The following is a 13,934-nucleotide window of genomic DNA, read 5'->3' as shown; positions in this document are numbered from 1 at the left end:
ATAAAGTCATTTATGTTTGATTTAAGAGATTAAACATTCATAATTTAACACAGACTTGATTAAACCGGTTTTCTAAATTTGACAAGCATGTTAAAAACAGTAGGACGTTTTAGGAAACCAAATCAGAATGTGATTTCATATTAGATATTTTAATTGAATCACGTTAGTAACTTTCCAAATACATTATATACACCATTTGTTTAATATTTACAGAAATATTGAACGTTATCAGTTTGTGCCCTCTGGGATGTTGTTTTCCCTGCATCTGTGCAGACACCCACAGTCCTCTGCTTTCAGAGCAGGAAACCTGCCTTTGGCAGTATATTCTTAGTCTTTCCACTGCATTGTCTTCCTTAAAATGGCTGAGCACAGAGATCTGCTCCTCCAAGAGCAACTCAGCGGTCCTGCACCGATTCCCTGCGGACTGAGTTTCTGCATGGACTGCATCAGCAGCTGCTGGGATTACAAAGCAAGAAACTTTCTCCAATGCCCATAGTTGCATAATGTAGTGGGATAAAGAAACTGGAGGTTATTTTTAAGATGCCTTTGGACATTGTAATTCATTGCTTTGAAAATATGCCTACAACATGATTGTTTTCAGCAAATTATTGAATGCATGTATAGTGTTGTTAAAAAACAAATTTTATAACTTATAGAGGTGTTTGTTGAGCTAACCTTTTAAAAATGACAAATAAGTTTTAAGCAAGTTTATTTCTAAATGATCAAAGAAAGAGATCAGACCTCAAGTTTGGATCTTTTAAGAATGCACTACATAAATAGCAACATTCTGTACACAAATCTCAGTATGCACTAGTGTTCAAAAGTTTGGTATTACACAGTAAAAAACATTGGGTTATTTGTTTAACTCAACTGTTGGGTTACACGTTGGGTTACACATATTGAGTCAATATGTTGGGTTATTTTCCTGGTTTCACGTAACTGTGTGTTGTTATTAGACTATATATATAATATATTTCTTTATCAAAGTGATTTTCCCCATCACAAAAATATAGGAAATAAGAACAGCTTTATTGGAGATTTGGCTCTATTCTATTCTATTCTATTCTATTCTATTCTATTCTATTCTATTCTATTCTATTCTATTCTATTCTATTCATATTATATTATATTATACTATATTAAATTAAATTAAAATACAGTATGTGAGCATGAATTTAATGAGCAAACACATTAGGCAGGCAGAATGCAAGTACGACGCGATGATGTCATGAATATGATAATTGGTGTATGACGTCATAGACATTTAACGACTTTTAGGGAAGGCATTAGCTAGTTTCCTTTGAAAATAGTTGGCAACACTGGACCCACCCATCACTACAGTACAGAGAAGCAAATGGATTGTATAATTACATGTTTTTAAATAAACACTTACAAAAAACTATAAAAGTTTTAGGGATGGACGATGTGATAGCTATATATAACGTTGATAGAAGTGATCACCCGGACTTAGACCTACCTATATTGTAGGCTATTTATATAAAGCATTCACAGGGAAATTTGCTTTTTGTATTTCCTCGGTGTTGAAATCAGGCTCATATAAATGTCAGGAAACACGATTCCTGGCTGCATGTCAATATTCATGATAACTGGATCTTTGGTAAGTTGTAAGGAACACTATATCGAGTCCAACCTTTAGTTTAAACTGATAATCGTTTGTTTTACTCGCGTTTCTGCAGTTTCCCCAATTAAATCCAATCACGCAGCCGCTTTTCGGCGGGAAAGTGGCGTCAATGCATACCCTATCCACAGGTGTCAAACTCAGTTCCTGGAGGGCCACAGCCCTACAGAGTTTTGTTCCAACCCTGCTTCAACACACACACACCTGCAGTTTTCAAATAAGCCTGAAGGACTTGATTAGCTGATCAGGTGTGTTCAATTAGGGTTGAAGCTAAACTCTGCAGGGCTGTGGCCCTCCAGGAGTCTATAGTGAAGGGGTGTCTTATTTTGGAAAAATTGTTTTGGCATGTGGTATAGATGAAAACTGTTTTTTTTTTTTTTTTTCTCTGTAAACTTGTCTTTCAAAGATGATCATGGAGAAATGGCCTTTAAACCCCTTTCTGACATCCTGCCATCATCACCATACCTCACAAATGGAAAAATGGTGTGTCCAACATATGCTGAAATGAAGCAGCTTAAATGACATTTAGCCTGTAAGTAAAAGCAACACTATCAAATTAACTTTGATAAATTACACTGCTCTGCGGCTCATGTTCATCCACTTCTTCTTTTCTTCAATGATTCCGCTTGTTAATGGGATTGTTCATCCAAAAAAAGAAAATTGTTTCATGATTACTCGCCCTCATGTCATTCCAAACCTGTAAGATTTTCGCTCATCTTCGGAACACAAAAGAAGATCTTCTAGATGAAATCTGAGAGCTTTCTGTCCCTCCATTGACAGCTACGCAACTACCACTTTCAAGCCCCAGAAAGGTAGTAAAGACATCATTAAAGTGATCCAGTGGTTTAACCTCAATTTTATGAACAGACGCAAGTGCTTTGTGCAAAAAAACATAATTGTTGCGTTCACGCTCTTGTCGTCTGCTCTCTTTAACAACACGCATGCGTCGAGGTGCTCTCGTGAACATGCGTTTGAGTTTAATCATTTGTAAATGAAGTGATAAATTATGGTTAAGGGATAGAATATACTCATGTCGCTTCATAAAATTGAGGTTGAACTACTAGTAACATACCTTAATGATGTCTTTGCTACCTTTCTGGGGCTTAAAAGTGATAGTTGCCTAGCTGTCAGTGGAGGGACTGAAATCTCTCAGACTCATCAAAAAGATTTTCTTTGTGTTCCGAAGATGAACGAAAGTCTTACAGGTTTGGAATGACATGAGGGTGAGTAATTAATGACAGAATTTACATTTTTGGGTGAACTAACCCTTTGAACAGAAGACTTTATTTCAAGCATTGGATGCGTTTCAAAAATGTTTTACATCTATGACATAAACCATTTCAAGACCTCTGAACCCATTGTGGGAGTTTTTGTAGCATGCAAACTTTAATATATCCGGAGGAGTTCCTGCCTCATTAAGAACTTTGATCATCATCATCATTAGGTCCAGTAGTCAACATACGTATTTGTAGTTAGTTGTATTACTTATGGTATGTTTACCATAACACATCAAAGCATTCAGTGTACAGTGAAGACCTTTTAATAAAGTTGTGATTAGGATTTAATGTTATTAATTTGTGTATTCTGTCCATATTTGTATAGGTTATTGAATTAAATGTAGGTTATTAATGTGTAGTTTTACATTTAGTGTTCATTTTGAATTTGTGTGTGCTGTATTGTATATATTATATTTTTGTACTCTATGTACATTTTTGTGTAGGATTTGAATGTGTACTGTATGTACATATTTGCATAGGTTTTGAATTTATTGTGTGTTGTACTCTTACTCTATGTGATACATATACAATTATGTATATTTACATTAAATGCTAAACTCCCCAATATATAGTTTGTAATTTAAAAATATATTTGTTGAAACATATGTATTGTTTTATAGAAATAAACAAACTGTATTTGAAAACAATGTGTATTTTATTTATTAAAATAAGGTCATAAATAAAAATAAGTATCTAACTCAACTGGTTTAACCCACTGTTCTTTTAAACTTTTATTCATAAAAAAAATAATATTCAGCACAACTGTTTTCAACATTGATAATAATAAATGTTTCTTGAGCAGCAAAAACACTGTGACTGTCATGTGACACTGAAGACTGGATTAATGATGCTGAAAATTCAACTTTAGCATCATAGGAAAAAATGACATTTTAAAATATATTCAAACAGAAAGTTATTTTAAATTGTAAAATTTCTAAATATTACTGTTTTACTGTATTTTTGATCAAATAAGTGCAGCCTTGAGTATCAGAGACTTCTTTCATAAACATTACATAAGTGTTTCTCACTAAGAATTATGCTTAACATTTTCATTTAAATCTTTATTTATTTAAAAAACCAAAACAAATACAATCTCATAATGCTCTTCAAGAAGTTGGCTGAGCTGCAATGTGCAGAGCTTTAATCTAGACAGAGTGACAACTTTGAAGAAGCTCAAATATAAGATAGCTTTGATTTGATTTTTTATTATCATACTTTCTTCTAATACATTTGGATTATTTTACAGTTAAAATGTCTTTACTATTAATCTAAAAGGTGTAAAAAAAAAATTATTTTAAATTAGTAGGCGTGTCCAAACTTTTGGCTAGCAGTGTATATTCTCAAGGAAAAACAATGAAAAAATACTTTGTTGACAGGGTTGAGATTGCTAATACCTGTCCAACAGGTTACTGCACTCAAACACACCAGCTTCTTTTTCTCTTTTTTGCCCTCACATGCTCAGTGCGGAACATGATATGTAGAGAGAGAGAGCGAACACTGAATGTAAAACAGACAATTATTCGTTCAGATAAGCGTATGAAATGGCAGAGGAGTGTTTCAAAGACCTTGATCCATTCAACTGTCCCATCTGTCTGGATGCACTCCAGGATCCAGTGACGATTCCCTGCGGACACAACTACTGCATGGGCTGTGTTAAAAACTATTGGGATAAAAAGGGTGGCAAAGACGTTGGTTACAGTTGCCCTCAGTGCAGGAAGACCTTCTCACCTCAGCCTGTTCTCAACAAAAACACCATGTTTGCAGAAGTGGTGGAGCGGTTTAAAAACACAGGACTTCAGGATTCTCAACCCACTCATTACGATGGACCTGGATACACGGAGAGAGAAATCTGCACTGCCAAAAAAACCAAACCTTTGAAGATGTATCCAGAAAGCGAGGATTCATCCTGTAAGATTCACCAAAGATATCATAACAACGACTATCCCAGAGAAAAGCACACAGTGATTGTTGTAAGTGGGGAACCTAAAGGAAATATTTGCTCAGGGAACAACAGACCATTGGGAGACCAACAACAGTTCATCTGCCCCCGGTGTCTTGATGAAGTCCATCAAGGACATAGTGTTTTCAGTGGCACCTGAGAAGACAAAAACGCTGGAGCACAGGACGACTCTGGTGAAACGTGAGCTCAGGAGTAAAGACAAAACAACTGGACATGGTAGGAGACCATCTCATAAGAGGGTTCATGGCACTGAGCATAGACACGGGCATCGGAGTGGACGTACCCGGGGCTCACACGCTAAAAGAGGGCATGAAACACACAGACATAAAAGTAGTGGACACAGAGGTAATTCACATGGGCACAGTCATGGTGCCGGACACAGAAAGAAAAGACTGGGAATTATGGTCATGGCAGAAACTGGCACTAGAAGAACCACTGTGGAAAACATTAGAGCGCTTTGAAGAGCCTTGAGTTTGACCACAGAGTTGCGGATGACATGTTTTCTAGAGGAATGTTGCTTTACTAGATTCATGCGTCGACTAAAATCTCAAGCATCATGTTTCTTTTTGAAAGACAGCTAGCTATCAATTTCTGGATACATTTAATGTTCATTCTAATAGTATTAATGAACATGATTGCTTGCTGATATTCTTAACAATTCAATGTTGGGTGTATAACCAACAGTTTAACGGCAAGAAAAACTTGACACACCTAAAATAACTTGGATTACATCTCATTAATCTTGAAGATTTCATGCTAGATAAGAAGATTCCTGAATGTTATATCAGATTCATTATCAAGGATTTAAAAAAAAAAAAGGTTTATTAACATTGCACTCACATTAACAATCAATTTCAAGCCAAATATTTTTGACTTATTATATTTAGTAAGGAAATTCCCATTGCGTTTCCTGGCCTGAAAATCACAATTTTAAAATATTTTTTTTATATTTCCAGGTTGTCTATGTCAGTAAACAGATGTTTTAGGAATGAAATTTACTGTTTTTGCTATAAATAAGAATAATAAAAATTGTTTATCAGTATCTGTTGTTTTACCGTAAGAATGATATATTTTCACTCAACGTCCTTTTAATATATTCACATTAGAAGGAAAGTAACAAATATGATATTAATTCTTGTTTTATGAGAAATTAATCAAATGTACTTGGTTTAAAACAAAATAAATGTACAATGGGGGTGAGAGAAATAAACTTGTTTTACATTTAAATGAACTTAAGTTTTTCTCACCTCAGCAACAAACAGGCAAATAGTTTTAATATTAGCTTTAAACAAACCTCAGCAGTTTTTGTAAAGTAAATGCATCTTAAAAATGTCTAGATATTTATAGTGAAAAGCAAGTGTTTTCCCCCCTAAACAAGTAATATCACAATGGAAAACTGAAATGCAAGTATTTAACTACCCATTGAGAACATTTTTGTGTATTCTGTGTATAGTTTTGTGAATGATAGAACACTGGGTTGTAAAAAGCATTTGGAAAGCAGATCAGGTCAAGTTCAGATCAGGCCTTTTATAAACCTAAATAATGTGTATTGCTCTAGTCTAACTAGATGTATTGTATTGATATGTATTGATATCTGCAGCATGTTCAATAACGACTCTGTAAACACCTCCTTTAGTTATGCTCTTTAATTAGTCCTGGAAAACATGTAAGGCAAAATGGTCACATCACACACAGAAGCGTTATGAACTCTACGGTCCTCATGACCACACGCGGTCCAACCAACCCAGAGTCGAGCACAGAAACAGCAGCACTTCAGATTCTCAAAATTAAATAGAAAAAGTTCTGATGGTTTCAAAAAAACAAACAACAACACAAACGACACATGGTGCTTCTCTGACGTGTGTGGAGGGGAGGAGCCTTAATGCTGATGGTTAGGGGCGGGGTTTGAATTAAAAACCAATCAGTGCACAGAAATGTAAGCTGGTGGCTCTGATTCGCTCTTTAGTCAGAAGGCCAAGCAGGAAAGCTGGAACTGTAATTTACAGATTGCAAACGGAGCCTTTCATTACTCTATTTGTTCGCGCAAATATGCATCCAAACATACATAAAAAGTGCATCAAGACATTGTGATGTGTGCAGCGTACATTTGCGAGACAAAGATAGATCTGTTACGCTGAGCATGTGTGGGAAACGGTCCACAATGACTCACTGTTTCTTGTATGTGCCAGACAAAGAGAAGGCAAATACATCTGCTATATAAATTTAGGCCTAAAAGCGTTTCAAAGCTTCATTTCATTACTGATTTTATAAATGCATAAATTAATGAATACATGTCACTGTAGGCACACCAAAACTGCACTGCGTTTGAGTATCTAATATTGTAAATAATAGACATTATACGATTCAGCGCTGGTTAAGGCTGCATTTGTAGCAGGAATTCTGCACTCTGTAAACCTGAGGGGTGTTTCCTGTTCTGGGAAAACTATCGGAGTGAGAGACTGAGGAAGGAAGCAGCTTGGCTCGATCCGAGCCTCTCTCTGGCTCCCAGTCGCACAATTCCAGATCCACGAGAGACACTCGCACCTGCAGCTGAGCTCATTGTGGAGCTGTGCGCGCTCCAAAAGAGGAAGAGGAATAATTCTCCAAACCATCATCCTATAATAATTGTCCAAACCTTGAGAGATTTAAAGCGAGCATTTCCAGCCCAGATGTCATTGTTGTTGGGTGTGTGCTATGAACGGTCTCTGAGCGGACCCAGCAGTGCGTAATGTTAGCCAACGCAGACAGATCCAGGGACAAAACCGAATCAACAGCCGCTCTGATGTCATAAGCAGCTGAGATCAATTCCAGAACCGGAATGTCGCTGCTAGATCATCTGGGAATGAAAACAGCGGGATTTGCTTGTGAACTGGGCTTTAGGACTGTTATGTTAAAAGAATAATTCAACCAAAAAGTCATTTTTTACTCACCCTCATGTCGTACTTTGAAGAACATAATTTGGTTACCATTGATTTCCATTGTTTGGAAACAAAAAAAAAAACATCTTTCACCAAATATCTTTTATGCTCCAAAGACATACAGGTTTAGAATGATATGAGGGTGAGTAGTGACAGAATTTTAATTTTGGGTAACAAAAAAGCGAAAACAACAGCCAGCAAACGCTTGTGGCCTGAAACAGCTTGGAAAACTACACTGACATTAATCATTCGTTCGTTCTGACTGCTGCTGGATCTTTTTGTTGGGTTACCTCTGGTCATAGGTTATCAAATATTACCCATGAACACCCACATGATACACATAAAGTGCATCCGTAAACAACAGTACACTGGGGGGGGGGGGGGGGGGGATTCCAGCCCTTCAGGACAGCAGAGCTGAGACGGTGTTGGGGACGAACTAGTGTCTACGTGTGTGTATATGCATTCACGTGTAAACATGCGTGGAGGCAATCTGGTGTTGGTCTACGACTGAGGCACAGTGAGAACGAGAGGTTTTGCATGGATTCGAACGTTAGCGGAAAACAAATAAGTCAGAAATCAGTCAGCACCAATAATATTCAGGGCGTAGTCGACCACACACGACAGGAGCGAATTCAGAATCTCAAGATCTTTTACTGCAAGGTCATTTCGACAATAACCACAGACGTTTAGGTTTTTTTTTCTTCATCTTTCATTCTTGTTTGTTTTTTTTCTTCTTCAGTACAGTAAGCACAGTTACAGCGAAGGTCACACCTTCACAAAAAAGTTTGGCACACTCGGTCAGGACCAACAAAATCACATGATTCATCACATTTTAGAGGAACTGCAGCAAAGCCTTTTGAACTCAAACTACTGAAATGCAGACCACAAAAACAAACAAACAAACAAACATACAAAAAAAAAAGAACAAAACAAAACAAACAAAAAAAATCTAACAAAATACAAAGAGGACGGATATTTTTCACTGAAGTGTTAGTTAGGGTCACTTGGTGCTCGGAGTCACCATCCACAGGAACACAGGAAGAGAACCAGCGGAACACAACAAGAAACTGAAAGTCAACCCCTCAGACCCGGAACTAAAAAACCGGATCGGGATTTAGTAAGTCAGAACATGGTAACTCTTCAGACAAGTATGGCAGTTCCAAGCCCATCCAAGTGCATTCTGGGCCTGAACGATTATCTGCACTCATATAGTGATTATGTAAACACGAGCATGCATCCAACAATGCAGCCTTCTGAGCATCTCCATGCATTTTCAAACACTTGTTTCTCAGTTTAAGAGGTGTATAAAGAGCGAGTGTGTTGGTGGGAGAACGAGAAGAAACAGAAGGTCTAAGTGAAGACCCGGACGGGACCCAGAGATACAGTGGATCGGGAGTGGAACCGCCATTCTCTACAAGTGCAAGCTGAGTGCAAACGATAGCAAACCAATGCAGGCCGTTCATGGGGGCCGGAATATTCAAGAGTGATGGTGAGAGTTAGAAACCGACAGAGGAGGAGAGAAAGAGACTGTTAAAATGCCAGACGGTAGCATAAGGTAGCATGAGGGAGGTAGAGAGACAGAAAGTAAGAAAGAACATCTGAATCTAAATCCGACAACAAACCTAAGGACAGACAGTCAAATACAGAAATGCACATACTCACACACACACACACACACACACACACACACACACACACACACACACACACACACACAACAAACGCACATATAAAATAGGGGATCTGGTTTTGTTTCACATAAACACTCATTGAAATGAACCAGACTCGTAGTGTGAAAAGAAAAGAGTGTTCAGCAGGTGTCTTGAGTACTTGAATGATAGCACTGCAATGCATATAAATCCCCAGCGGAGGCAGTAGATTACTGCTATCTGAGTAACGGGGAGAGGGAGGAGCCAGAGGCTTTGATTGACATGTCTAAGAGAGGGAGTTGACAAATTCCAAAATGCATTCAAATAAAACCACTATAAAAAAAAGCTGCTGTGAAGATGTGAGTGGTTGTATGTTTGTGACCGTCTGGGATGTGGGGGTGAAACCTAACTGTCATCTCTAACTAGCCTAACTGCTGTTGCTATGCCAACCACCATGACGAAAAGGGTAAGAGAACAGGGGAGAGAAAGCGTAGTTGGAAGAGCCAGAGCGGAGATCATATTTAAATGCGAGGTGCAGGTCAGCGAGATCACGTGGTAAGCGGTCACGGGAACGAGGGGCGGAAAGCGTCAGGATCCTGAGGAATCCTGGAGGAGGTTCTGGAATGAAAGGCCACTCCTGTCTGTATGCATCCACATCTGATACAAGAGAAACGATGGGAAAAGGGCTGGGAGAATGTTCTCTATAATTGGTCCTGTTTGCCAAGCTAGACTCATTAAAAGCCTGGCACTTGCCCTGTTTTAATGACATGGCACATTGATCAGCTGAAGCCTAAGACAACCTTTTTAGTTTTTGGGATAAAGTTGGCGAGGTGTTTGAGAATTTAGTACACATGCGTGTGCATGAAAGAGGCTTGTTGTCCCTCTCGGCCAATCAGAAACCACCGACTCCTCCAGGGGGCGGAGCTTGAGTGCATGTCAGTGAGTCTGGTCCAAAACAACATAAACAATGGGAGTGTAGGTGGGTGCTCTTGTTTTGTGTGTCAAGGTGGGCAGGAAAAAAGTTCTTTCACTATTGATGATGTACGACAAATCAAACAAACGCACCCACTTCAGAACAGAAACGAAAATTGAACGGAAAACCCAGTCTTACAGCGGATACACAAACACACAGAGGGGTGTAGAGAGCGTAAAAGGTGGTTTTTGGTTTGCGTCTAAAAAGTTAACTAATATTTCGGTGGAATACAATAATTTTATAGTGCATTAGTTTGGCAGGAATATTGTTAGAGGATATGGTAGTACAATTTTAAAGGGTGCAGAATAAGGTTATTTTGTTATATAATTAAAGACATTGGTTGAGTAAACACTGTGGTGAGATTTATAAAAAGGATAATACTGCCCTAACACGCCTCGGTGGCGTGCAGTCATAAGAAAGAGTTAGAAAGGATGCAGCAAAACTGTGAATAAATACTACCGGGATACTACAGAACAATAAAGTGGTGTGTTCCCTTGGTGTACAGTGTGTGTGTGTGTGTGTGTGTGTTTGCATGCATAAGTGGTCTGTGAATTCTGTTGATTGAATGATTGCAGAAATGCAGATCTGACCTAATGTTAAGAATCACCTGGGCTTAAGCTAATTATACTATACACCCCTCCCTCCATTCATTCACACACACACACACACACACACACATTTATAACACACGCATACATACACACTTACACACACTCAGACCACTCCCAAACCGCTGACACAGACACAAAGCACATCCACAATGTTTCTCTCCCCTCAGTTCTCCTCTTTCTTGGCTTCTTCCTTCTTTTCTTCTGGTTTCTTGTCATCCTTCTTGGTCTCTTCCTTCTTCTTCTCCTCCTTTTTCTCCTCCTTCTTGGCCTCGTCCTTCTTCTTGTCTTCTTTCTTCTTGTCGTCCTTTTTCTTGTCGTCTTTCTTCTTCTCCTCATCTTTCTTGGCCTCTTCTTTCTTCTCCTCTTCCTTCATGGGCTCGGTGGTGAGGATGATTTTACCGATGTTGTGCCTCTCTTGCATCCTACGCATGGCATCACCGACCTGAGAGAGAGAGAGAGAGAGAGAGAGAGAGAGAGAGAGAGAGAGAGAGAGAGAGAGAGAGAGAGAGAGAGAGAGAGAGAGAGAGAGAGAGAGAGAGAGAGAGAGAGAGAGAGAGAGAGAGAGAGAGAGAGAGAGAGAGAGAGAGAGAGAGAGAGAGAGAGAGAGAGAGAGAGAGAGAGAGAGAGAGAGAGAGAGAGAGAGAGAGAGAGAGAGAGAGAGAGAGAGAGAGAGAGAGAGAGAGAGAGAGAGAGAGAGAGAGAGAGAGAGAGAGAGACTGGTGAGGGTGTGGATGAGGAACGGCAGAGAGAGCAGCTTGACGGGCCATCTGCTATGGTAAGAATATCTAACAAGCTGTTGACAGTTGATCTAATACTGAACTTCACGCGCACACAAACACTATTTATGAGATTTTATGTCTTCAATGTATTGGTTGCTTACTCTATTACTCTAGCGAGTAAGGTGGCTGATGACCTATAGACACAAGCCATAAGATTTACACCATTGTCAACTGCTTTGCTGGCACTTTCATCCTAAAAGAGCATTTTATTATCAATGGGCATTGGACAAAACGCCAGTTTTGATTTGGGAGGAGAACGTTCAGATAATTAAACACATGTGGAGCACACTCAATCAACCCAATCAACGAGTTAAGAGGTATAGATATAGCTATAGCTATAGCTATAGCTATAGATATAGATATAGATATATTTCACTGCAATCACAAAAAGGTAGTTGAAAACAGAAAGAAAAAAAACATTGTCTACTGACAAGACTGACAGGCACATTTATCGACAAATGGCAGTAATCTGAAAATAGCCAAATATCAACTGATATTGTTTTTCAACGGCCAGTACTGATATTTAGATAGCTGTGTGGCTTTGATTTAATTTAATAAAATTCAAGCATTTTACAATTTATTATAACAATTAATAATAATGATATTTTTTTTACTATTTTAATTATATGAATATTTTAATATTATAATAATATAATATATTATAATAAGTATTACATACATTTTTTATATATATATATATATATATATATATATATATATATATATATATATATATATATATATATATATATATATATATATATATATATATATATATATATATATATATATATATATATATATATATATATATATATATATATATATATATATATATATATATATATATATATATATATATATAAATATAAATTTGACACATTTTTCACTTGTCATTTACGGGTGAAAAATTAAAACAATTGTTATTCAGCCAAGCATCAAAAAGGGCCATAACGGACAATATATCGGTCCATCACTAGAAGTACAACTGAAAATGAATTACTTTTCTTCTTCGAGTACTGATCAACGTACATCAGCTATTCTCTGGTCAGTTCACCAGCCTCCTTCTCTGTTTTCCCCCAGGTCACCTCTCCTTTACCACTCTACCTAACAACCAGCGCCACGGCAACAGCGAGCCATCTCCTAGCAACGAGGAAATGCAACCTGGCCCTGACGATTGACTCGGACAGATTGAGGAAAGAGAATGAGACAGGAAATGAGAGTGAAGGACAGGGAGAATGAGTTACCAACAAACATGGAGCGCTTAAAACAGCGCTTCTCTCACCCATGAACTGAAATCATGTTGAAATATGCGTTTCACTTGAATGTGAAAGCACTTCATAATTCTTTTTTTGAATTTTCTATAACACCAAAGTCTGACGAGGCTAATAAAAGCCCGGATCGTCAAAAAAGCATCAGCTCGCATTCACAGTTACTTACTGTAAGCAGGAAGAGACGTCTCCATAGCAACAGGGGAGATAAGAAAGGAGAAGAAATAATAGGGAAAGATGGATGAAAGAACGAGTGAGGGACAAAGCAAATACGCTTGATCAAAGAGTGGTAGGAGTACATGGGTGGTGGTTGAGGAAGATCACGAAAGAACACCCACGCATATATATCTCAGCATATATCTGCTCAAGTTGGAATCTCAGTGGATTCCAACATCCTGCCATAAATACACTCCCAAAGGAGTTCTTTTTCCCCCCCAAAAGAACTCAGAACACACAGATCAGTTAAAATGACCCCCATTAGACGCTCATTCATTCATTCATTTACCTGCTCTAGGTGGTAGGTGGAGTCAATTCGGGGCTTGATCTTGCCCTGTTTGTACAGGTCCATAATGACCGCCATGGCCTGAGCAATGAGCTCACTCTCAGAGTCCAGGTAGCCCAGGTGAAACCCGCAGACCGAGCGGTTCCCTTGGATCAGACTCAGGGTGTGAACGGAGAACTGCTGGTACCAGGTCTTAGCCACTGCAAACAGGTTCTTCTTCTGGCCCGCCAACATGTTAGCGGCACCTGCAGGGTCCAAACACAAACATCAGGTTGACATAGAAAACACAGATATGCATCAATCCATTGGGATCATGGTTTTGGGTCTATTTTCAGTTTCAGCTTGATTTTGGCAA

General features: G+C 38.3%; 2 protein-coding genes across 2 annotated transcripts in view; one reads left to right on the top strand and one right to left on the bottom strand.

The window, feature by feature from the left end:
* Positions 1-4,457: 4,457 nt before the first annotated feature.
* LOC308696161 (E3 ubiquitin-protein ligase TRIM8) lies at positions 4,458-5,337 on the top strand (the record flags this gene model as incomplete). The annotated part of the gene is given in 2 exon segments (XM_081374595.1): positions 4,458-4,993; positions 4,995-5,337. Coding segments are annotated over 2 exon segments (879 nt in total).
* Positions 5,338-6,513: 1,176 nt separating this feature from the next.
* Positions 6,514-13,934, bottom strand: part of vat1 (vesicle amine transport 1) — a 28,489-nt gene continuing 21,068 nt past the window's right edge. Inside the window, exons 5-6 of the mRNA XM_081386147.1 lie at positions 13,583-13,824; positions 6,514-11,469 (exon numbers count right to left, since the gene is read on the bottom strand). Coding sequence (XP_081242273.1) covers positions 11,191-11,469; positions 13,583-13,824 — 521 coding nt within the window. The 3' untranslated portion in view covers positions 6,514-11,190. The remainder of the gene's footprint in view (positions 11,470-13,582; positions 13,825-13,934) is intronic.

This window comes from Scardinius erythrophthalmus (assembly GCF_964197995.2).
Source record: "Scardinius erythrophthalmus genome assembly, chromosome: 1".
Classification (NCBI taxonomy): Eukaryota; Metazoa; Chordata; class Actinopteri; order Cypriniformes; family Leuciscidae; genus Scardinius; species Scardinius erythrophthalmus.
The sequence above is the reverse complement of the archived record's forward strand: the minus strand, read 5'-3'. Positions and strand labels throughout refer to the sequence as shown.